The following is a 24,032-nucleotide window of genomic DNA, read 5'->3' as shown; positions in this document are numbered from 1 at the left end:
GGCCAACCCATCTATGGCATGCATCCACAGATGGGATGAAGATTGCTTACACATTTCAGCTCCTGGACCTACTGCTTGACTCTTTTCTTTATCAGATGTGCCAAACACCACTGGGAGACTGTTGTTATTTTGGAGGCAAGAGATTGCTGGCTTATCTTTAAAGTTAAACCAGCTGTTTCATTTTATACAGCCTATATTGCAAATATTCAAGGTTGCATTTGGTAATTGATATTTATTGCCATGTTCAGGAGATGAAAGTGTTGAAAATTTGGATTAATATTCAAATGGAAGACTGAGTCATATGGAATGTTTTTAAGCAAATTTAGAAAGATGTGCTGAGTATGAGTCCACAATTAATTTCCAAAAACAGTCAGTACTGGAGCCATGTGTCATGTTTATCCCATCATTCCACCTCACAATTGATGCTCTGTGCTGTGGTTGCACACAACCACTGTGAAGTCATAAGCTCTGACTGACATTGTGCAGCAGCTGTACCATGGGGGAGGAATGGACTTCCAAATGTCCTGCTCACTCAGTTGTATGGAAATTTAGTTCACAGAACCTTTCTGAAAGAAAAATCTTACAGAACTTAATGGAATGAACATTTTAGATGATGGTGATGAGGGTAGACTGTGCCTTTGTTTATTAGAAAATGCAGTTATTTTAGTTTTAATTAAAAAATTATTCGGCTCAACATTGAAAGGTGCAATAAAGATTTATTTGTTTTCTGAATCTTGAGATTCAGGTTCGTTGCAAACTCAAGGATGAGAATTAAACAAATTAATTAGTTAAACACATGCTGATATAAAATATCTTCCTATTCTTACTTTTTCTTTCATTTTCCTTTGTATGTATGTGAAATTATTCCGCTCAGATATAATTTCTATAACTTCTAAATTTAATTGAATGATCGCAGAAAATAGTACAAATAGTAAATACTTTATTTTAAAAGTACCTTATCTGGAGAGGGAACTTTGCTGAAAATGAGTAGTCAAGTGTGGGTAGCAATAAATATCATGAGGTAAATGTCAACTTAAAACAGCACCCTCTGTGTATTTTTTGCCTAAAGAAGGCACATCAAGAGATAAAGCTGAATATTCCTTTAGGCTGTAGATAAGAGTACCATAAAAGATTGAGTATGCTCCTTGCAATCAAATGCCTTAGAGGGATTCAGCAAGGCTGCCAAATAAACTCCCTGATTTTAGCCTGACTTGCTATTTTTTTCACATGAATTTGCCTTTACATCGGTTTGAATAACTGCTGAATCCAAAGCCAGGCTAATTTTGGCAAGAAATTCCAGAAATGCTGAAGGACTAATATATAGGGTGGTAGAATCATAACTCAGCTGACAGATGGAACCAATTCTGTTATACTGGTCTGTACTTGTCCATTACAAAATCATCCCTGGCTCAAAAAAGTAATTCAAATCATGGAGTACTTTTCAATTGGCACACAACACAAGACCATGTGTTCTTACCTTGAATAGCCATGAAAATTGAGTTTAAATGTTTGGAAGTCGCTGTCAAGTTATAAGTTAGGTTCAGCTTACTCCTGATGATGCAGCTGCAAATCCATGATGACAGAATAACTGATGGTATGTCACACCACTGATGAGATAATGTCATTACTGGTCTCCACTTTAATAACACAGCAAACACCATGATTTCTCCTCTACTGGTGACCTAATCTCCCACTTCTGAAAGACTAATAAATATCTTGCCTTAGAGGAAAAAACACACACAAAAGTAAACCATTTTAAAGGAAGCTGAAGCCATAATTTCCAAGTTTTATGTTATGCAACCTTTTGTTATAGTATGAAGAATCATCAGTTTTCCTAATTGGCAAAATATAGCTATGTTTGCAGTACAGAAGAGAACTGGTTATTTGATTTTATAGCCTTAAAAGAAGATTTTACTAGATATTAAGTGATCAGAATACTAATAGAGATGTATTAGTATACTTAAAAAGACCCCAAATCAGAAAGTCTGTTCTGTGGGAAAATCCAGTACTTCAGGAGAAATCTTATTCTAAATCTAAACAAAACCCAGAAAGTTTGAAGCTTCTCCTGGAAAACAAAATTCCTGAAAATTTTACCAAAGATTCTGGCATTGGAGGTTTAGCTGCTTCCCTGACTCAGGAAGCCCCTGATAGTGCTGAAGAACTAAGCATTGTATCATGGGGAAGAAAGATTTCCCTGCATCTGGATAAGAAGCCCAGAAGACTAAGACAGCCAGAGGGCTCCTCCACAATCATAGATCTCTGACAGACCTGGAAAGTTTTCCATCTATCTGCACAGCAAGATAGTTGCAGAGTACAAGATCTTGTGAACCCAATAAATGCCTGAGTAAGTGGTCTTAGGACCAGAAAAATATTCCACTGGTAAATTATCAGGCAAGTGGGATACACTTGTGATCAGGTTTTAAGTCATCTAGCCTTCTAATCCAAGTCCCCTGTTGACCAAAGGTAAAAAAAAAAAATAGAGCTAGATAGATTCATATTACATAAACAAAGATTCATAGAAATCTGTATGATCTCCTGAAAAAAAAAAAAAAAAGTCTCTGCAGGAATCCAGATGGAAAGGTTCTACCGCAAGTTTTCTTTCTCAGATATTTTCTCTTCTTTTGTATCCTTGATTCTTCCTAGCTGAGAACTTTAGTATCACATGGAATGTATACAAAAGCAGACAGGACAAAAATAATTCAAAACCTTCTTACCTGCTTAGGTGGTATTAAGTAGGGCTTGAGAACTAGAATATGGCAGTGCTTTTCATGCTGATTTTTACAATGTGTTAGTGTAAAGGATGAGAAATGTTTTTCTGGCTATTTGCAGTAATGAGCTGGAGATCCCTACATATGATAAAGTTCACCTCTCCATTGTGTGAATAAGTAGTGCTATAAATATTTTTTTTCAATTTATTAAAATATAATTTTATATTAATGTGCATTTAATTCCTGTTTTTTTTTTTTTTTTTATCTGGGATAAGTAAGTATCAAAGAGTACAATTATGACTACAACTGACTGAATGCTTTATCTATATTGTTTGTGGATTAGGAAACTGAATTAACTATTGGCTCTTCCGGATTCAGTCTGGATTTTCCTCTTCTGGAGAAAAGGAAACATCTTTTCCTGAAAACCCCTGTACAAACAAAATATTTTTCTGGTCACTTTAGAGCTTTGTCTAATTATTAAAATATGAAGAAATATTTATTAGAATATGAAGAAAATTATTAGAATATGAAGAAAAGGTAACACATATAGGATAAGGAGTCAAAGTTAGAAGACCAGAGGAAAAGCTTTGGTAGAGATGGTAACAGATCTGTCATTCTTGGCTCTGATGGGTGATTTCATTACTGAGAAATTAACACCTTCCTGAAGTTTAGCCTGAAAATACATGTAAAAAAGAAAACCTAAATATACTGTGGTCTCACTGTGACTTTTGGTATTATGAATTCTATTACTGAATTACTTTTTAAAAATAATTTTTTTTTTTAGGTTTTCAGAATTTCAGACCATGTGACATTCCACTCAAACCAATGGAAAATATGACACCAGCTGGCTCTTTGTTATGCCCCAGTTAAAAATGCCTTTCTCTTCACTGACACAATGTCATGAGGCATGAAATGACTTTCCTTCCCCAGATTCTTGGTGCAGTCCACAAGAATGTAATTAGATCTTGGTCATGTAAGCTCAAAGATGAAAAAATTCTGTGTTCAGAGGTTCATTATTTTTAAGAGAGGTACAAGTCATGAAGTTTGCCCTTCAGCACTTTAAAATTGTCTGGAAAATAGTTAAGAATAGCAGTCAAACCTCTTAGTTGTACAAATGTCTCTATTTGTCCCATTATTACCCTGTTTGTATGATTCTGCTTATATGCTTGTTAAAATTGATTAAGGTGAAGACTGCTTCCAAAAGCTGAATCTGATCACTCCAAAATTGATTAAGAAAAATTAGCAGTCAGGAGTAACACATGTAATTTTTTTTTGCTGGCATTATGCAAGATGAGTGCAAGATATTTTTGGGGTGGGTCAGGAAGGGTGGAGTGACAGGGTGGGAATAAATAAAAAACAATGAACCTTTAATGGAGCTTCCCTGTAAGGTTAAAATACAGAATATTTGTTGTACTAGGTTATTAGCAAAGTTCATTGCATATTTTTACTGATCCCTTAGGAAGAGCTTATTACCATCATTCTTTAATAGAGATCCCAGTGATAGATAAAAGACATTATGGATAAAAAGATAACATTTCTCTCCTTCTATGTAAACTTAGTGTTTTGTCAAATTGGAAATGATGGTTTAGATGATACAGGTATAGTTCTGATTCAGATTTTTGTAAGCAAGTAAACCTGAGATTTGGTGCATCAAAAACACTTCAGCTTAGATTCACAAAGGACTGGATGTGACCTTATCATGAAGAATAATTTCAGTAGGATTCAATTTCATGACCTATGTTACCCTCTTTTCCCTCCAAGGTTGAGTCCTCCCACGCTCTCATCAAGTCAGCGGATTTGCAGGTGCAGTAAAATTCTTAGGAGTCAGATCATATTCAGTTTTATTTCAAATTAGGGAGTGGTAATTGTGAAAATGAAAAATCATTTTATACCAGTAAGATTCCACAACATTTCATATTTCCGTAATAAACCTGAAGACAGCAGCAGGTTGTCCTGCTGTGCCTGCTCATCCTCTCTGATAGCAGCTGTACAGAACACAACACAGTTTAAAATTCTAACTCAGTTTGTGCTTTGCTGATGGAAGAAGCAGGAAGAAAGAGAAAGGATTTGGCTTCATGCTTGGAGCAAATTTGAATTTTCTTGTGGATTTCAGTGTCGAACCTGTAAGTGATTTTCTTCAGTAAATCCAAGGGACAGCTTCCTACAGAAACCCTGACCTGACTCAAGAGCTCTTCTGACACTACTGGCACGCTCTGACAGTTCTCTGGCTGTGATTCATTTTACTCAAAGCTGCTTTCTCCGAATGCTCATCTGACACCAGGCCTTGCTCCATTCAGCCGTTGCTAAATCTGTTAAAATTGTTAAATTCTGCTCACCGAAAGGCACTCTGGGGAAGGGCTCAGCTGCAGGTCGGGTGAGAGCCCGTTGAGAGTCAGCCGAACATCGGTTCAGTGCTGCTTGCAAGCGAGGCAGTGATTGGCTGGGGAGATGTGAGGGCCATAAGAACAGAGAGCTGATTGGATGCAGCTCATACCAACCGGACTTGCTCCGATACTTCGTGAGTGCTGCCTCCTGTTTTCGGGGCCTGAAAGAACAGCTCAGCAGCAGAGAAACATCCAGATCATTTGCCTTTGCTCGGTCTTACCGAACATTGCTTTCAATTTCCATCCTAGTGTTACTGCATACTACCCACCAGTAAAAATCAGCACCTGGGTTACAAAATAGTGTTTCAATGGCAACACTGAACAGCTGTATGTTCCAGCCTTCCCCTCCCTCAGCATGCTCCTCACACACGCAGCACGCTTGCACTTGCATCAAAACTCAGGGCCAGACCAGCAGTTTAACCACCTGCAATAATTCTGGCCCTGGCAAATCTAGCCCTGGGTGGATTGTGCAGCAGGAAGCCATGGGGGCTGTGCTTCTCCGTGACTCCAAGCAGTGTTCCAGAGCCCACACAAGCTGTGTGGTCAGGCTGTCAGGTTCAATGATGCACACAGAGATCGAGGCCTTCCACTGACAGCATGTGTCCCTGTGGAAGGGGCTGATGGGCACTGGAGCTGGGCCAAGGGAGAGGAGAGGTCTCTGCCCCTGGGGGCAGAGCAGAGAGGAACAAAGTGGGTGTGTGTGTTTGGGGAGAGGGGAGAATGGAGGGCCTTCTCCTCCTTCCACAAGCAGGGCCAAAGGGGCTGTGGTGGGGACAGTGCCTGCCCAGCAAAGAAGGCAAAAGGCAGGGACCTCTGCGAGCACACTTCTCTCTCAGTGCAGCACCAAGTTCTGCTGTTGGCAGTAATCCTCCTTCGGGAGGTTCCTACTTGCTCTCCCTACAGGGAGCTGCTTGTTCCTGTCCCCACAGCAGGCTTTTCTCTCTGACATGGGCCACAGCAGCTTTCTTTTCCATGCCCTGAAGGAAGGGGATCTTTTATAATGACAGTGGGACCTAAAATATTAATTAATATTTTAGCTGTTTTGACCATCATGACTTCTGGTAGAATTCACGAGGCAAAATTAATAGTCCTGCTTTAAAGTGCTATGGAAACAGAATACCGAGAAGTGACTGATGGACACGATCACCGTTTGAGTAACTTTGTCATTTTTTCAGGTAGTTACACTGGATGGACATTTTTTAAGAAATGGTGGGCTAAATAAAAAGAAGGACACATTTTTTATTATTTCTTCAAACATATATATGGAGATATTACTGAAGGGCAACTATTACTGAAGGGTATCTCAATCACTTGGGACTGAATTGTTCCCTACTAGAATATAAAAGTGACTGTGTAAAGAAAACTTTTCCAAAGATTCCTAAACAATTCAGGAGTACTCTGCTGCAAAATTTCAGGCACTCCAGGCCATTTTCACTTCAAGCTTCAAAGATTTCTATGGAAAATGAAAATTCCATTTCTATGGAAATGCTTGAGAGACAGCATCCTTAATATATCCAACATCTCTGTTTGCAAAGAGTCTTTATTTCAGATAGAGGTATAGGAAGGACATTCTCGAAGATACAGAGGGTTAAATACGAAGAATGACACATTTCAGGCAATTTGAGAAACTTATCTTCTTTTATTTATTTCTCAAACATAGATATATTCAAATCTTATCTAAAAGCCGACAAGCAACTACAGTAGGGTATTTCTCTAAACTAAGGGAAGGAATGCTAAGGAACAAGTCTAATTAAAGCTACAGCTCACTACATTATAACTACATTATAACTACAACTACATTAAGTGCCTAACAGGCTAGGTTGCTGTCTTCGAGGTATTCCAAGCAACCTCCATCAGCTCCACTGTTCTTCTGTGAGGATGTGCAGGTGGAGCCAGTTCCTGCCTCGTAGACTTAGGCAACAGCACCGTCATAACTGGAAGGTGAAGGGCAAGGCCACTCAGAGATGTGTCTGCACAATGAATCCACGTGCTGCAGCATCTTCCTTCTGTAGAATCAGGAAAGCAGCTTCAGGATTGCCAGTGACAAATGCAGTAATTATGCAGAGTTCATGTGGCTGCCACCGGGTGTGACCCCCTCAGTGCAGCTCTGTGCAGGGAGCTCATCTCAGCGGCTGGAGAGCAGCATCCAGAGGCGAAATCGCAGCTGACGATAAGCTTTCATCGCCTTTCTGTGGGCAGCCGGATCTCGGGCCAGGTGCTCAAAGAGGTTGAGCGGCTCAACCCTCCGCATTGCCGGCGGCAAGCTGATCTCTGCAGGAAGCCTCTCGTTGCCTAGAACAAAGTGCTCCAGGCGTTTCGACTGCAGGCAGCGGCGCAGGTAGGCCATGACGTCCCACAGCCGCCGTGCAAATTCCCTCCTGCGCCACCGGGACAGCGGTACGGTGGTCAGCACGTGCATCACCGGAGTCTTCCAGGTAGAGCTGGAAAAACCTGTGCCCTTCAGGATGCAGGTGAAGACCTGCAGGCATTTCAGGTGCAAGCTCTCACACGGCACCTGCCTGGCGATGTGCTGGAAGAATTTTGCCTCTGCCACAGCGTATGTCTCAGGCCACGCTGTGCTTGCCATGATCTCGGCCGGCTGACTGCTCACAGAGTTGCTGGAGTTGCCTTTCTGGACCTCTGTGGGATGGCTGACCACAAAGATGTCAGAGTCCCCTTGGCGCACTCCAAAGAGCATCTCCACCGTCAGGCTCCTCTTGCCTTTGCTCAGCTGGAATTGGCAGGACCGGCTGCAGGGCTGAAACACCAAGTGCCATGAGTACGACTGAGGCACGTGCAGCCACGAGCATCTCACCAGCTGGCGGAACCAGTGGGAGGTTTTCTCCACATCCAGGTAGGAGCCGGTGCAGAGTGTGTCTAGGAGGCTGCGCTTCCGCTTCCGCCACAGCTCCTCCTGCGAGTGGTGCAGGAAGCACAACAGCTTCTCGCCCAGCCGCTCCCTCTCGCACATGCACACCAGCTCCACACGGACGCTGAAGGTCCTCGCTGCCATCTGCCCTGCCCTGTTCAGCTCCAGGTGGAAGGCGTGTCCCGGCGGGGGATTCAGTGGGACCAGCACGCAGTACACCCCATCCCACTCACGGGGACTCCAGCCCTCAAAGGCACTGCCCACCCCGATGGCTTCTTGAGGCACCGGGTAGAAGCTATTGCTCACGCTGTCCACAAAGACGCGCGTGAAGCTCTCCATCAGCTCAGCTATCACTGAGCAACCTCTTTTCAGGTCCTCCACAGGCCACCGTATGCCATCCACTAAAAGGACGCCTTGCTCATTCCCAGTATCCTGGGTGTCTTCTCTGTCTTCAATTCCACCACTGCCGCTTTCTTCCTTGCCACCATCACTGCCACCTCTTTCACTGGCAGCCACATTACCTTGTTCGTCTTCTTTCCTATCCTTATTTTTGTTTCCCTCCACATTCACATCATCCTGTTCTTCATCCTTGTCTCTGCCATTGCCATCTTCTTCTATAACTTGCTTATTTTCTTCCTCAGGTGCAGCAAAACCATTATGGGCAGTTTCATTCCTGCATTCACTGCTATCTTCCTGCCCAGTCAAATCTCTGCTTCTCTGTCCACTGGCATCACTGCTTTCCTGCACCTTCACATCCATATATTCGTCCTGTCCATCTACGTTGTCTTCACTTTCATCTGCATCATCGTTGTTGCCCGCCTTTATAGTCACACTATTGTTTTTTTCTTCATTTCCATCTCCTTCTTCCTTTCCAGTGTCCTTGTCTTGCTCCACCTGTACATCCTTGTTTTCTCCTTCGTTTGCTTCATCGAGGTCTTCTTCATTTCCAGTAATATTGCCAGGATCTTCTTCATTTCCTTCAGCAGTACTGTCTCGTGGCACATCCCCATCACTCTGTCCTTCATCTTTCTTTAAGTCATGGCCATTGTCACTGTTAACATCGCTGTCTTCTTTCACCTTCACATCATCATTGCCTTCAATGGCATCATCGTTGTCTCCTTCATCTGCAGCCACAGGATTGCCTTCAATGGCATCATCGTTGTCTCCTTCATCTGCAGCCACAGGACTGCCTTCTCTGTCATTTTCAGTGCCGCTGTCCTCTGCCTCCACAGTCACATCAGCGTTTTCTCTGCCTTCCGCTGAATCGGTGCTGTCTTCTTCCTGTTCTGTTCCTCTCTCGTCTCCCAAGGTCTTGTGGGAGCTCTGGTCCTTGCTGCTGCTGCTGCTGGCCTCACAGCTCCTTCTCCTGCAGCTAAACCACAGGCCCAAGAGAAGCAGGATGCCAGCAAGAACCCAGAATGGCCACTGCTGCAGGGCACCAAAGAGCACGGCTCCCCAGCTCTCGTCCTGCTGCTCCAGGGGCCCCCGCTCCAGCTCCTGCAGCAGCCGAGCCATCTCCTGGTCCAGCAGCTCCTGACGCTCCTGCATTCGCCGGTGCGTGGCCTCATCCAGCCCATCCCCAGCCGGCTGGGGGTACTGGATCAGGCTTTGCACGAGCACGAAGAGCAGTGACAGTAAAGCCATGGTCTGCAGGAGGACACAGAGAAGGGGTTCAGTGGGGCCGGAATGGAGACAGACAATGAGGGGCAGGAGCGGCAGGGAAGGGGTGGCAGGAAGGAGAGGGCCCCTGGCAGCTGGCAAGGCCTGCACCGCTGCCCCAGCAAGCACCGCGCCCTCAGCAAGGCGCTCCCGCCGGCGCTGGGCCCTGGATGCAGGGGCAGCCCCGGCTACCAGCGCTTCCGCCCCAGCCTTCCTCCAGCCCCATCTCCTCCCTGCTGTGTACTCACCGCTTGCCCAGGCTCTACTGGGGCAGCGGCACCCGCTGCAGCCTTTTATAGGTGCCCCCATTGTGACACGGCCCCTGTGCTGTCACAGAACCCAGAGCGCATCACAGGCCAGCCCCGCCCGCCGTCCCGGCCCGGTCAGGGAACTCATCATGGCCCTGGGTACCCAGAGCCCCAACAGACACCAAGTGCAGATCCATCACTCGGGAACCTGGGAACCCCCGAGCTTCCCTTGACAAAGCAGGCAAAAGCACCTTTGCACACAACCCTTGTCCAATATAAATTTGGGTGACATGACCCATGGATGTTCTCAGTGTACGAGTGTAAGCTTTTATTTAATACTGGTGGAGCACATGTTTTATTTGTAGTATTTATACTTATTACTTTGCGGCAGGATGTCATGTAAGCTAATGCTCTGTTACAGATTTAGTGAGAAATCTCTCTGAAAGAAATCCAGGTTGCTTGGATGATGCACAGGAAGATTTAATACCATCCCATAAAGGCCAAATAAATTAATTAGAAAATTTTGATGCCTTCACTAACCTCTTAGCTCTCAAACTCTGTGGTTCAACACACTCATAACAGAAAATGTTTTTCTTATATCCAGTTTCTATCTACTCTCTTACAGTTTAAAACTACTGTCCCTTGCCCTGTCACTAAAGGCTTTGGTAAAAAATCCTTGCTCATCTCTTTTACAAGCCCCCTTTATATATTGGAAAGCTACAATTAGGTCTCCTCAGATCCTTCTTGTTTCCTGGTGGAACAACTCCAAACCTCTCAGCCTGTCCTCATATGGAAGGTGTTACAGCCCTCTGACCATTACCAGGGCTCTCCTCAAGCTTCATTCCAAGGTTCATGTCTTTCTTGAACTGGATGCCCCACAACTGAATACAGCTGGGGTCTCACCAGAGCAGACTGCAGAGGCAGAATCCCCTCCCTCTATCTGCTGAACACACTTCTGATGGTCCAGCCCAGGGTACAGCTGGCTTTGCAGGCTGTGAGCACATACTGCTGCCTCATATCCATTTTGGTTTTTTTTTCATTTACCAGTATTGCCAAGTCCTTGTCCGCAAGGCTGCACTCAACCTAGTCATCACACAATCTATTCATCATCCAGTCTGTGTTGATATCAAGGATTGCCCTGACCCAGGTGTAGGATCTTGCACTTGGCCTTGCTGAACTTCACATCGCTTACACAGGCCTCCTTCTCCAGACAAACAAGGGATTTTCAAAGATACTTTACTCCAATTCAATGAGGATGGTATAGTAAGGGGAACATCCAGTAGCAACACCTCTAAGATCCCTATTAAAATCAAAAATTTGACACTAAAGCTTTACTGTGAATTAACAGTAGCTTCAGATATCTTTCAAAAGGTAATTAAGAAAAAATGATGCTCTGTGAAACTAATGAAAGAATCTATAATACTGCAAAAAAAAAACTTCTGTAGCATTCTGCCTAATGAATATTCTGTGGATATAATTCTGCATGAGTACACAAGCAACATAAAGAAAAGAGCACAAGGGTAGTTAAGTCTTGTTGGGTAGTCGTTACTTTGGGGAAAAGGTAATAAACATGTGAATCAGTTCTTCCACAATCAAACTCTCCAAGCTAAACTATTTCGAAATCATCAGACAGAAAGGCAAATCCTGTATTGAACTGAACATAAAATTAAGGGTATTTCCACCTTCCTGGCACTGGATGGACAATGTAGCATTCCTGCTAGAAAAGCCAGACCTACTGCAAAAGTCATTTGCACATCCTGATCATGATGAAAATTAGGGCCAGTGTTTTGGAGAAAACGTCCTGAATGAAATAAAGGGGGAAAAACCCCACCCAAACATTTTTCTCCAAGATCTCTTACAAACCATGTGACAGGCAAAAAAATATTAAGTTCTGGTGCTGCCTAATAAACAGCACTCTGGAATGAAAAATATTTTATCGTTATTAATCTGACTAACTGGAATATAATTATGATAATTATTTTCTGGCTTAGTCACTTCTACTTAAGTTTGTGTGCATTTGTCTGGCTCAGCACGGGGTGTTGTTAAGGTACAATCTGAAAACAAATTGTCATGCATTGCCACTCCTATTCCCCTAGGTGAGATTTATTTGGCAGTTCTTCGGAAAAAAATCCTGCTTCATATTGAAAAATTATATCCTCTGCTGGGCACTACACTGCTATACATCAGCACTGTCCTCTCTCACATATATTTTGTGAAGACAAAGATGTCAGGGTTTGTTTTCTAAACTAGTAACACTTTAAAATATCTGTTTATTAATTGCCGTCAAGATCACTTAGGAGCAGCTTATGGTTAACATGGTACTATAAAAACCTCAGTCCTCACCTGCAGGACACAAGTAACTAACATACAGAATATGAGGGAAAATTCCTTCCCATCTGCAGCCACGGGAATTTGATCTAAGGAAGGATAAATTATATGCTTGTGCAAATAAAAGCATGGGCCTTTGCAAGAGTGTCAACTGCAAAAATATGTGGATTTGATTCTCCACATACATGAAGGATGATGACTGAGACTGCTCTCTACTTCCCGTCTCCTTCTTATTTGAAAGGAAGGATCTCTGAAAAGACCATTCCAAATGGACATTTTTCATCTGTTGTTTAACAGTTCTAGAATTTATCAGTAAAAAAACCCCACCTACAAGAGCTACAACAGTGAGGGAAAATGCTGCCTCATGACTGAAATGCCCAAGTGGGAATGAGCCCTGTGTGATGCCTTATACAATCATTTATTTCACTACATCATAAGGAAAACATCTGTAGAATATTCCAAATTGAAATGACAACACTGCACACTCCTTTCTTACTGATCTAGATGACAATACAAGCTGCAAAGCAATGAAGAATCAGGTTTGGCCAGTCATTTACTACTGAAAACAGCTTGGAAGTAAGACTCTGAGTATGACCATTGATAAGAGTGGAACTGTAACATGACCTAATAAAACTTCACAAGTAAACATTAACAGAGGGATGATTAAATTGCAGCCATATTAATCACTGTTTGCACTCCATAAAACAACACAATCCAATCTTATGCGTTGAAATTTCCCTTCAGAGTGAGACATATTTACTATCACCAAGGATATTACACTGTAAAAATGTGATGTGAAAAGCACATTTCCCAATGATTTTCAAGCTCAGAGCAAGCTGTCAATTAGAATCACTGCATCTCTGTAGCCTGGCTAACACAGAACCAGCATTCTCACAAGTAACCAAGTTAGCTATAGGGATGGTCTTTCGTGAGTACATGTTCAGGAGTCAGTTTTATAGTCTCTATTTGCTGTTTTCCTCCAAATTAAATTGTTTTTTCCAGCTTGGTGATTAAATAAGCATCCTGCAAACTCCCCTTCTGGGTTAATATTTCACTGCTGAGTGGTAGAAGCTGGAATAGTGACTGGGTTTTATTCATTTAGCACAGTATCTCCGTGGACTTGGCTTACAACAGAATGATCATTGCTTACTTAAAAAATCTCCAGCAGCAGAGTCACAGAAAAGGCTTTAAAAGTAAAAATGTCATTCTGTTTTGATAACACATATTTGCATTTATAAAACATATTTAGACTTCTTAGCATCAAGTCACATGTGTGGTGATCATGCTACCGTTCCTCAACTCCAGCACAGTGTAAGAATGCAACAATGTGGAACCAATATGGTTGAGACTCAGAATTCCCTTTGTGACCAGTTGCAGACTTTTTTTAATGACAAGTTGTACCTAAATTAGCAGAAAGGGAACATATCAAGCTCTTTCAAAACAGATAAACCTAATGACATCGTTGAAGGACTCTGAAACTAAGGGCTGTATAATTTTCATATACAGCAAAAACCAGAGGTTGCGTCACTTTCCTTTAGGTAGGAGCAAGTCCTTTCTCATGTTGGAGAGTACATATAAAGATTTACGTGGGCACTGTAGAAATTCTCAACCAAACTTTTGAGATAAAGTATTTATAGTATGACTGAAGCAATTTATCCAGTTCTTTAGGTATTCTGAGTTTAAAATTGACCAGTTGACCCCAGATGTATTGGTACAAAGGCAAAGAGAATAAATACTTCCAAACTACTATGAATCTCTACTATGTACGGCAAGAAGTAAATTAGATTTTGTTTAGCTGCATCTCACCATGGATAAAGCTGTGCATGCAAAGTGGCTCTCACGGCTAGACAATGTTATATAGGCCTGGTGGAAAAGGTTATATTCATAGACAGGCAGGGCCTCTCCAGAAGGACACAGATAACCAGGAATAGAGAAAATAAAAACCAGAAAAATTACTTTCTGCTGTCACAATTTTGTGTCAAGACCTTGGTTATGAGAAGCCAAATAAAGATGCATTAAACCACATTTTTTGCAGTTAGGGACTTCTCTGTCTTCATCTTTTAGGACTGATTGTTCCCCAGGAGCATATAAAAGTGACTGTGTAAAGAAAACTTTTCCAAAGATTCCTAAACAATTCAGGAGTACTCTGCTGCAAAATTTCAGGCACTTCAGGCCATTTTCACTTCAAGCTTCAAGCATTTCTATGGAAATTTCGATGGAAATGCTTTAGAGACAGCATCCTTAACATATCCAACATCTCTGTTTGCAAAGAGTCTTTATTTCAGATAGAGGTATAGGAAGGACATTCTCGAAGATACAGAGGGTTAAATACGAAGAATGACACATTTCAGGCAATTTGAGAAACTTATCTTCTTTTATTTATTTCTCAAACATAGATATATTCAAATCTTATCTAAAAGCCGACATGCAACTACAGTAGGGTATTTCTCTAAACTAAGGGAAGGAATGCTAAGGAACAAGTCTAATTAAAGCTACAGCTCACTACATTATAACTACATTATAACTACAACTACATTAAGTCCCTAACAGGCTAGGTTGCTGTCTTCGAGGTATTCCAAGCAACCTCCATCAGCTTCACTGTTCTTCTGTGAGGATGTGCAGGTGGAGCCAGTTCCTGCCCCGTAAACTTAGGCAACAGCACCGTCGTAACTGGAAGGTGAAGGGCAAGGCCACTCAGAGATGTGTCTGCACAATGAATCCACGTGCTGCAGCATCTTCCTTCTGTAGAATCAGGAAAGCAGCTTCAGGATTGCCAGTGACAAATGCAGTAATTATGCAGAGTTCATGTGGCTGCCACCGGGTGTGACCCCCTCAGTGCAGCTCTGTGCAGGGAGCTCATCTCAGTGGCTGGAGAGCAGCATCCAGAGGCGAAATCGCAGCTGACGATAAGCTTTCATCGCCTTTCTGTGGGCAGCCGGATCTCGGGCCAGGTGCTCAAAGAGGTTGAGCGGCTCAACCCTCCGCATTGCCGGCGGCAAGCTGATCTCTGCAGGAAGCCTCTCGTTGCCTAGAACAAAGTGCTCCAGGCGTTTCGACTGCAGGCAGCGGCGCAGGTAGGCCATGACGTCCCACAGCCGCCGTGCAAATTCCCTCCTGCGCCACCGGGACAGCGGTACGGTGGTCAGCACGTGCATCACCAGAGTCTTCCAGGTGGAGCTGGAAAAACCTGTGCCCTTCAGGATGCAGGTGAAGACCTGCAGGCATTTCAGGTGCAAGCTCTCACACGGCACCTGCCTGGCGATGTGCTGGAAGAATTTTGCCTCTGCCACAGCGTATGTCTCAGACCACGCTGTGCTTGCCATGATCTTGGCTTCGGCTGGCTGACTGCTCACAGAGTTGCTGGAGTTGCCTTTCTGGACCTCTGTGGGATGGCTGACCACAAAGATGTCAGAGTCCCCTTGGCGCACTCCAAAGAGCATCTCCACCGTCAGGCTCCTCTTGCCTTTGCTCAGCTGGAATTGGCAGGACCGGCTGCAGGGCTGAAACACCAAGTGCCATGAGTACGACTGAGGCACGTGCAGCCACGAGCATCTCACCAGCTGGCGGAACCAGTGGGAGGTTTTCTCCACATCCAGGTAGGAGCCGGTGCAGAGTGTGTCTAGGAGGCTGCGCTTCCGCTTCCGCCACAGCTCCTCCTGCGAGTGGTGCAGGAAGCACAACAGCTTCTCGCCCAGCTGCTCCCTCTCGCACATGCACACCAGCTCCACACGGACGCTGAAGGTCCTCGCTGCCATCTGCCCTGCCCTGTTCAGCTCCAGGTGGAAGGCGTGTCCCGGCGGGGGATTCAGTGGGACCAGCACGCGGTACACCCCATCCCACTCACGGGGACTCCAGCCCTCAAAGGCACTGCCCACCCCGATGGCTTCTTGAGGCACCGGGTAGAAGCTATTGCTCACGCTGTCCACAAAGACGCGCGTGAAGCTCTCCATCAGCTCAGCTATCACTGAGCAACCTCTCTTCAGGTCCTCCACAGGCCACTGTATGCCATCCACTAAAAGGACACCTTGCTTATTCCCAGTATCCTGGGTGTCTCCTCTGTCTTCAATTCCACCACTGCCGCTTTCTTCCTTGCCACCATCACTGCCACCTCTTTCACTGGCAGCCACATTACCTTGTTCGTCTTCTTTCCTATCCTTATTTTTGTTTCCCTCCACATTCACATCACCCTGTTCTTCATCCTTGTCTCTGCCATTGCCATCTTCTTCAATAACTTGCTTATTTTCTTCCTCAGGTGCAGCAAAACCATTATGGGCAGCTTCATTCCTGCATTCACTGCTATCTTCCTGCCCAGTCAAATCTCTGCTTCTCTGTCCACTGGCATCACTGCTTTCCTGCACCTTCACATCCATATATTCGTCCTGTCCATCTACGTTGTCTTCACTTTCATCTGCATCATCGTTGTTGCCCGCCTTTATAGTCACACTATTGGTTTTTTCTTCATTTCCATCTCCTTCTTCCTTTCCAGTGTCCTTGTCTTGCTCCACCTGTACATCCTTGTTTTCTCCTTCATTTGCTTCATCGAGGTCTTCTTCATTTCCAGTAATATTGCCAGGATCTTCTTCATTTCCTTCAGCAGTACTGTCTCGTGGCACATCCCCATCACTCTGTCCTTCATCTTTCTTTAAGTCATGGCCATTGTCACTGTTAACATCGCTGTCTTCTTTCACCTTCACATCATCATTGCCTTCAATGGCATCATCGTTGTCTCCTTCATCTGCAGCCACAGGATTGCCTTCAATGGCATCATCGTTGTCTCCTTCATCTGCAGCCACAGGACTGCCTTCTCTGTCATTTTCAGTGCCGCTGTCCTCTGCCTCCACAGTCACATCAGCATTTTCTCCGCCTACCACTGAATCAGTGCTGTCTTCTTCCTGTTCCGTTCCTCTCTCGTCTCCCAAGGTCTTGCGGGAGCTCTGGTCCTTGCTGCTGCTGCTGCTGGCCTCACAGCTCCTTCTCCTGCAGCTAAACCACAGGCCCAAGAGGAGCAGGATGCCAGCAAGAACCCAGAATGGCCACTGCTGCAGGGCACCAAAGAGCACGGCTCCCCAGCCCTCGTCCTGCTGCTCCAGGGGCCCCCGCTCCAGCTCCTGCAGCAGCCGAGCCATCTCATGGTCCAGCAGCTCCTGACGCTCCTGCATTCGCCGGTGCGTGGCCTCATCCAGCCCATCCCCAGCCGGCTGGGGGTACTGGATCAGGCTTTGCACGAGCACGAAGAGCAGTGACAGTAAAGCCATGGTCTGCAGGAGGACACAGAGAAGGGGTTCAGTGGGGCCGGAATGGAGACAGACAATGAGGGGCAGGAGCGGCAGGGAAGGGGTGGCAGGAAGGAGAGGGCCCCTGGCAGCTGGCAAGGCCTGCACCGCTGCCCCAGCAAGAACCGCGCCCTCAGCAAGCCGCTCCCGCCGGCGCTGGGCCCTGGATGCAGGGGCAGCCCTGGCTACCAGCGCTTCCGCCCCAGCCCTCCTCCAGCCCCATCTCCTCCCTGCTGTGTACTCACCGCTTGCCCAGGCTCTACTGGGGCAGCGGCACCCACTGCAGCCTTTTATAGGTGCCCCCATTGTGACACGGCCCCTGTGCTGTCACAGAACCCAGAGCGCATCACAGGCCAGCCCCGCCCGCCGTCCCGGCCCGGTCAGGGAACTCATCATGGCCCTGGGTACCCAGAGCCCCAACAGACACCAAGTGCAGATCCATCACTCGGGAACCTGGGAACCCCCGAGCTTCCCTTGACAAAGCAGGCAAAAGCACCTTTGCACACAACCCTTGTCCAATATAAATTTGGGTGACATGACCCATGGATGTTCTCAGTGTACGAGTGTAAGCTTTTATTTAATACTGGTGGAGCACATGTTTTATTTGTAGTATTTATACTTATTACTTTGCGGCAGGATGTCATGTAAGCTAATGCTCTGTTACAGATTTAGTGAGAAATCTCTCTGAAAGAAATCCAGGTTGCTTGGATGATGCACAGGAAGATTTAATACCATCCCATAAAGGCCAAATAAATTAATTAGAAAATTTTGATGCCTTCACTAACCTCTTAGCTCTCAAACTCTGTGGTTCAACACACTCATAACAGAAAATGTTTTTCTTATATCCAGTTTCTATCTACTCTCTTACAGTTTAAAACTACTGTCCCTTGCCCTGTCACTAAAGGCTTTGGTAAAAAATCCTTGCTCATCTCTTTTACAAGCCCCCTTTATATATTGGAAAGCTACAATTAGGTCTCCTCAGATCCTTCTTGTTTCCTGGTGGAACAACTCCAAACCTCTCAGCCTGTCCTCATATGGAAGGTGTTACAGCCCTCTGACCATTACCAGGGCTCTCCTCAAGCTTCATTCCAAGGTTCATGTCTTTCTTGAACTGGATGCCCCACAACTGAATGCAGCTGGGGTCTCACCAGAGCAGACTGCAGAGGCAGAATCCTCTCCCTCTATCTGCTGAACACACTTCTGATGGTCCAGCCCAGGGTACAGCTGGCTTTGCAGGCTGTGAGAACATACTGCTGCCTCATATCCATTTTCGTTTTTTTTTTCATTTACCAGTAATGCCAAGTCCTTGTCTGCAAGGCTGCACTCAACCTAGTCATCACACAATCTATTCATCATCCAGTCTGTGTTGATATCAAGGATTGCCCTGACCCAGGTGTAGGATCTTGCACTTGGCCTTGCTGAACTTCACATCGCTTACACAGGCCTCCTTCTCCAGACAAACAAGGGATTTTCAAAGATACTTTACTCCAATTCAATGAGGATGGTGTAGTAAGGGGAACACCCAGAAGCAACACCTCTAAGATCCCTATTAAAATCAAAAAATTGACACTAAAGCTTTACTGTGAATTAACAGTAGCTTCAGATATCTTTCAAAAGGTAATTAAGAAAAAATGATGCTCTGTGAAACTAATGAAAGAATCTATAATACTGCAAAAAAAAAACTTCTGTAGCATTCTGCCTAATGAATATTCTGTGGATATAATTCTGCATGAGTACACAAGCAACATAAAGAAAAGAGCACAAGGATAGTTAAGTCTTGTTGGGTAGTCATTACTTTTGGGAAAAAATAATAAACATGTGAATCAGTTCACATAAAGATTTACGTGGGCACTGTTGAAATTCTCGACCAAACTTTTGAGATAAAGTATTTATAGTATGACTGAAGCAATTTATCCAGTTCTTTAGGTATTCTGAGTTTAAAATTGACCAGTTGACCCCAGATGTATTGGTTCAAAGGCAAAGAGAATAAATACTTCCAAACTACTATGAATCTCTACTATGTAAGGCAAGAAGTAAATTAGATTTTGTTTAGCTGCATCTCACCATGGATAAAGCTGTGCATGCAAAGTGGCTCTCACTGCTAGACAATGTTATATAGGCCTGGTGGAAAAGGTTATATTCGTAGACAGGCAGGGCCTCTCCAGAAGGACACAGATAACCAGGAATAGAGAAAATAAAAACCAGAAAAATTACTTTCTGCTGTCACAATTTTGTGTCAAGACCTTGGTTATGAGAAGCCAAAAGAAGATGCATTAAACCAGAGTTCTCTGTCTTCATCTTTTAGGACTGATTGTTCCCCAGGAGCATATAAAAGTGACTGTGTAAAGAAAACTTTTCCAAAGATTCCTAAACAATTCAGGAGTACTCTGCTGCAAAATTTCAGGCACTTCAGGCCATTTTCACTTCAAGCTTCAAGCATTTCTATGGAAATTCAAGCATTTCTATGGAAATGCTTGAGAGACAGCATCCTTAATATATCCAACATCTCTGTTTGTAAAGAGTCTTTATTTCAGATAGAGGTATAGGAAGGACATTCTCGAAGATACAGAGGGTTAAATACGAAGAATGACACATTTCACGCAGTTTGAGAGACTTATCTTCTTTTATTAATTTCTCAAACATAGATATATTCAAATCTTATCTAAAAGCCAACAAGCAACTACAGTAGGGTATTTCTCTAAACTAAGGGAAGGAATGCTAAGGAACGAGTCTAATTAAAGCTACAGCTCACTACATTATAACTACATTATAACTACAACTACATTAAGTCCCTAACAGGCTAGGTTGCTGTCTTCGAGGTATTCCAAGCAACCTCCATCAGCTTCACTGTTCTTCTGTGAGGATGTGCAGGTGGAGCCAGTTCCTGCCTCATAGATTTAGGCAACAGCACCGTCGTAACTGGAAGGTGAAGGGCAAGGCCACTCAGAGATGTGTCTGCACAATGAATCCACGTGCTGCAGCATCTTCCTTCTGTAGAATCAGGAAAGCAGCTTCAGGATTGCCAGTGACAAATGCAATAGTTCTGCAGAGTTCATGTGGCTGCCATGGGGTGTGACCCCCTCAGTGCAGCTCTGTGCAGGGAGCTCATCTCAGCGGCTGGAGAGCAGCATCCAGAGGCGAAATCGCAGCTGACGATAAGCTTTCATCGCCTTTCTGTGGGCAGCCGGATCTCGGGCCAGGTGCTCAAAGAGGTTGAGCGGCTCAACCCTCCGCATTGCCGGCGGCAAGCTGATCTCTGCAGGAAGCCTCTCGTTGCCTAGAACAAAGTGCTCCAGGCGTTTCGACTGCAGGCAGCGGCGCAGGTAGGCCATGACGTCCCACAGCCGCCGTGCAAATTCCCTCCTGCGCCACCGGGACAGCGGTACGGTGGTCAGCACGTGCATCACCAGAGTCTTCCAGGTGGAGCTGGAAAAACCTGTGCCCTTCAGGATGCAGGTGAAGACCTGCAGGCATTTCAGGTGCAAGCTCTCACACGGCACCTGCCTGGCGATGTGCTGGAAGAATTTTGCCTCTGCCACAGCGTATGTCTCAGACCACGCTGTGCTTGCCATGATCTTGGCTTCGGCTGGCTGACTGCTCACAGAGTTGCTGGAGTTGCCTTTCTGGACCTCTGTGGGATGGCTGACCACAAAGATGTCAGAGTCCCCTTGGCGCACTCCAAAGAGCATCTCCACCGTCAGGCTCCTCTTGCCTTTGCTCAGCTGGAATTGGCAGGACCGGCTGCAGGGCTGAAACACCAAGTGCCATGAGTACGACTGAGGCACGTGCAGCCACGAGCATCTCACCAGCTGGCGGAACCAGTGGGAGGTTTTCTCCACATCCAGGTAGGAGCCGGTGCAGAGTGTGTCTAGGAGGCTGCGCTTCCGCTTCCGCCACAGCTCCTCCTGCGAGTGGTGCAGGAAGCATAACAGCTTCTCGCCCAGCTGCTCCCTCTCGCACATGCACACCAGCTCCACACGGACGCTGAAGGTCCTCGCTGCCATCTGCCCTGCCCTGTTCAGCTCCAGGCGGAAGGCGTGTCCCGGCGGGGGATTCAGTGGGACCAGCACGCGGTACACCTCATCCCACTCACGGGGACTCCAGCCCTCAAAGGCACTGCCCACCCCGATGGCTTCTTGAGGCACCGGGTAGAAGCTATTGCTCACGCTGTCCACAAAGACGCACGTGAAGCTCTCCATCAGCTCAGCTATCACTGAGCAACCTCTCTTCAGGTCCGCCACAGGCCACTGTATGCCATCCACTAAAAGGACACCTTGCTCATTCCCAGCATCCTGGGTGTCTTCTCTGTCTTCAATTCCACCACTGCCGCTTTCTTCCTTGCCACCATCACTGCCACCTCTTTCACTGGCAGCCACATTACCTTGTTCGTCTTCTTTTCTATCCTTAATCTTGTTTCCCTCCACATTCACACCACCCTGTTCTTCATCCTTGTCTCTGCCATTGCCATCTTCTTCTATAACTTGCTTATTTTCTTCCTCAGGTGCTGCAAAACCATTATGGTCTACTTCATTCCTGCATTCACTGCTATCTTCCTGCCCAGTCAAATCTCTGCTTCTCTGTCCACTGGCATCACTGCTTTCCTGCACCTTCACATCCATACATTCTTCCTTTCCATCTATGTTGTCTTCACTTTCATTTACATCGTTGTTGTTGCCCACCTTTATAGTCACACTATTGGATTTTTCTTCATTTCCTTCTCCTTTTTCTTCCTTTCCCGTGTCCTTGTCTTGCTCCACCTGTACATCCTTGTTTTCTCCTTCATTTGCTTCATAGAGGTCTTCTTCATTTCCAGTAATATTGCCAGGTTCTTCTTCATTTCCTTCAGCAGTACTGTCTCCTGGCACATCCCCATCACTCCATCCTTCATCTTTCTTTAAGTCATGGCCATTGTCACTGTTAACATCGCTGTCTTCCTTCAACTTCACATCATCGTTGCCTTCAATGGCATCATCGTTGTCTCCTGCATCTGCAGCCACAGGACTGCCTTCTCTGTCATCTTCAGTGCTGCTGTCCTCTGCCTCCACAGTCACATCAGCGTTTTCTCCGCCTACCACTGAATCAGTGCTGTCTTCTTCCTGTTCCGTTCCTCTCTCGTCTCCCAAGGTCTTGCGGGAGCTCTGGTCCTTGCTGCTGCTGCTGCTGGCCTCACAGCTCCTTCTCCTGCAGCTAAACCACAGGCCCAAGAGGAGCAGGATGCCAGCAAGAACCCAGAATGGCCACTGCTGCAGGGCACCAAAGAGCACGGCTCCCCAGCCCTCGTCCTGCTGCTCCAGGGGCCCCCGCTCCAGCTCCTGCAGCAGCCGAGCCATCTCATGGTCCAGCAGCTCCTGACGCTCCTGCATTCGCCGGTGCGTGGCCTCATCCAGCCCATCCCCAGCCGGCTGGGGGTACTGGATCAGGCTTTGCACGAGCACGAAGAGCAGTGACAGTAAAGCCATGGTCTGCAGGAGGACACAGAGAAGGGGTTCAGTGGGGCCGGAATGGAGACAGACAATGAGGGGCAGGAGCGGCAGGGAAGGGGTGGCAGGAAGGAGAGGGCCCCTGGCAGCTGGCAAGGCCTGCACCGCTGCCCCAGCAAGCACCGCGCCCTCAGCAAGGCGCTCCCGCCGGCGCTGGGCCCTGGATGCAGGGGCAGCCCCGGCTACCAGCGCTTCCACCCCAGCCTTCCTCCAGCCCCATCTCCTCCCTGCTGTGTACTCACCGCTTGCCCAGGCTCTACTGGGGCAGCGGCACCCGCTGCGGCCTTTTATAGCTGCCCCCATTGTGACACGGCCCCTGTGCTGTCACAGAACCCAGAGCGCATCACAGGCCAGCCCCGCCCGCCGTCCCGGCCCGGTCAGGGAACTCATCATGGCCCTGGGTACCCAGAGCCCCAACAGACACCAAGTGCAGATCCATCACTCGGGAACCTGGGAACCCCCGAGCTTCCCTTGACAAAGCAGGCAAAAGCACCTTTGCACACAACCCTTGTCCAATATAAATTTGGGTGACATGAACCATGGATGTTTTCACTATACAGGTGTAAGCTTTTATTTATTATGCAAGGCGGAACTTTTTTGCTATCAATATTTATATTTGTTTCTTTGGTGGTGCATCTCCCCTCCCTTGCTCCTTTCCAGGCTGTAGTGTGATCTGAGAAATACTTGTTAGACTTTGGCCTTGACACACCACCTGGAATCAGCTCTTTCTTTATTTGGGTGATCTCAAGCACACCCATTCGTGACAATTACTTTGGGGCAACATGTCATGTCAGCTAATATTTATTTACTGATTTAGTGAGAAATAAAGAAATCCACACTGCACAGGAAGTTGTAATGTCATCCAGTCTGAAGGCCTACACTTACTTTACACCGACACTGTCCTGCCTCACAGATCTTTTGTAAAAAAAGAGGTGTGTTAGGGTTTCTCTTCTGAATTAGGAATACTTCCAAAATCGTTTTATTGATTGAGAAAAGATCACACATGACCAACTTATGGTTTGCACGGCAGCGTAAAAATCCTCAGGCCCACATAAACTACTTCTTACACCAGAGATGGCTGAT

At 45.7% G+C, this 24,032-nt stretch overlaps 3 protein-coding genes across 3 annotated transcripts; all 3 read right to left on the bottom strand.

Moving 5' to 3' along the window:
* Nucleotides 1-6,734: 6,734 nt before the first annotated feature.
* On the bottom strand, nucleotides 6,735-10,228 carry LOC128788913 (uncharacterized). The gene has a single exon (XM_053944252.1). It carries the CDS (start codon nucleotides 9,927-9,929, stop codon nucleotides 7,218-7,220), a length of 2,712 nt encoding a protein of 903 aa, XP_053800227.1. The 5' UTR covers nucleotides 9,930-10,228; the 3' UTR covers nucleotides 6,735-7,217.
* A 4,343-nt stretch (nucleotides 10,229-14,571) lies between these two features.
* LOC128788925 (uncharacterized) lies at nucleotides 14,572-17,715 on the bottom strand. Its single transcript, XM_053944278.1, has one exon. It carries the CDS (start codon nucleotides 17,449-17,451, stop codon nucleotides 15,058-15,060), a length of 2,394 nt encoding a protein of 797 aa, XP_053800253.1. The 5' UTR covers nucleotides 17,452-17,715; the 3' UTR covers nucleotides 14,572-15,057.
* A 2,364-nt stretch (nucleotides 17,716-20,079) lies between these two features.
* Nucleotides 20,080-23,138, bottom strand: LOC128788200 (uncharacterized). Its single transcript, XM_053943096.1, has one exon. The coding sequence runs from the start codon at nucleotides 22,926-22,928 to the stop codon at nucleotides 20,580-20,582; it is 2,349 nt and encodes a 782-aa protein (XP_053799071.1). The 5' UTR covers nucleotides 22,929-23,138; the 3' UTR covers nucleotides 20,080-20,579.
* Between the last annotated feature and the right edge of the window lie 894 nt (nucleotides 23,139-24,032).

This window comes from Vidua chalybeata, chromosome 5, assembly GCF_026979565.1.
Source record: "Vidua chalybeata isolate OUT-0048 chromosome 5, bVidCha1 merged haplotype, whole genome shotgun sequence".
Taxonomy (NCBI): Eukaryota; Metazoa; Chordata; class Aves; order Passeriformes; family Viduidae; genus Vidua; species Vidua chalybeata.
Note: the sequence above shows the minus strand (reverse complement) of the source record. Positions and strands in the feature narration are given on the sequence as shown.

Coding starts and splice junctions, on each gene's coding strand:
- LOC128788925 (XM_053944278.1), bottom strand. CDS start 17,451: ATGGCTTTACTGTCACTGCTCTTCGTGCTCGTGCAAAGCCTGATCCAG.
- LOC128788200 (XM_053943096.1), bottom strand. CDS start 22,928: ATGGCTTTACTGTCACTGCTCTTCGTGCTCGTGCAAAGCCTGATCCAG.
- LOC128788913 (XM_053944252.1), bottom strand. CDS start 9,929: ATGGGGGCACCTATAAAAGGCTGCAGCGGGTGCCGCTGCCCCAGTAGA.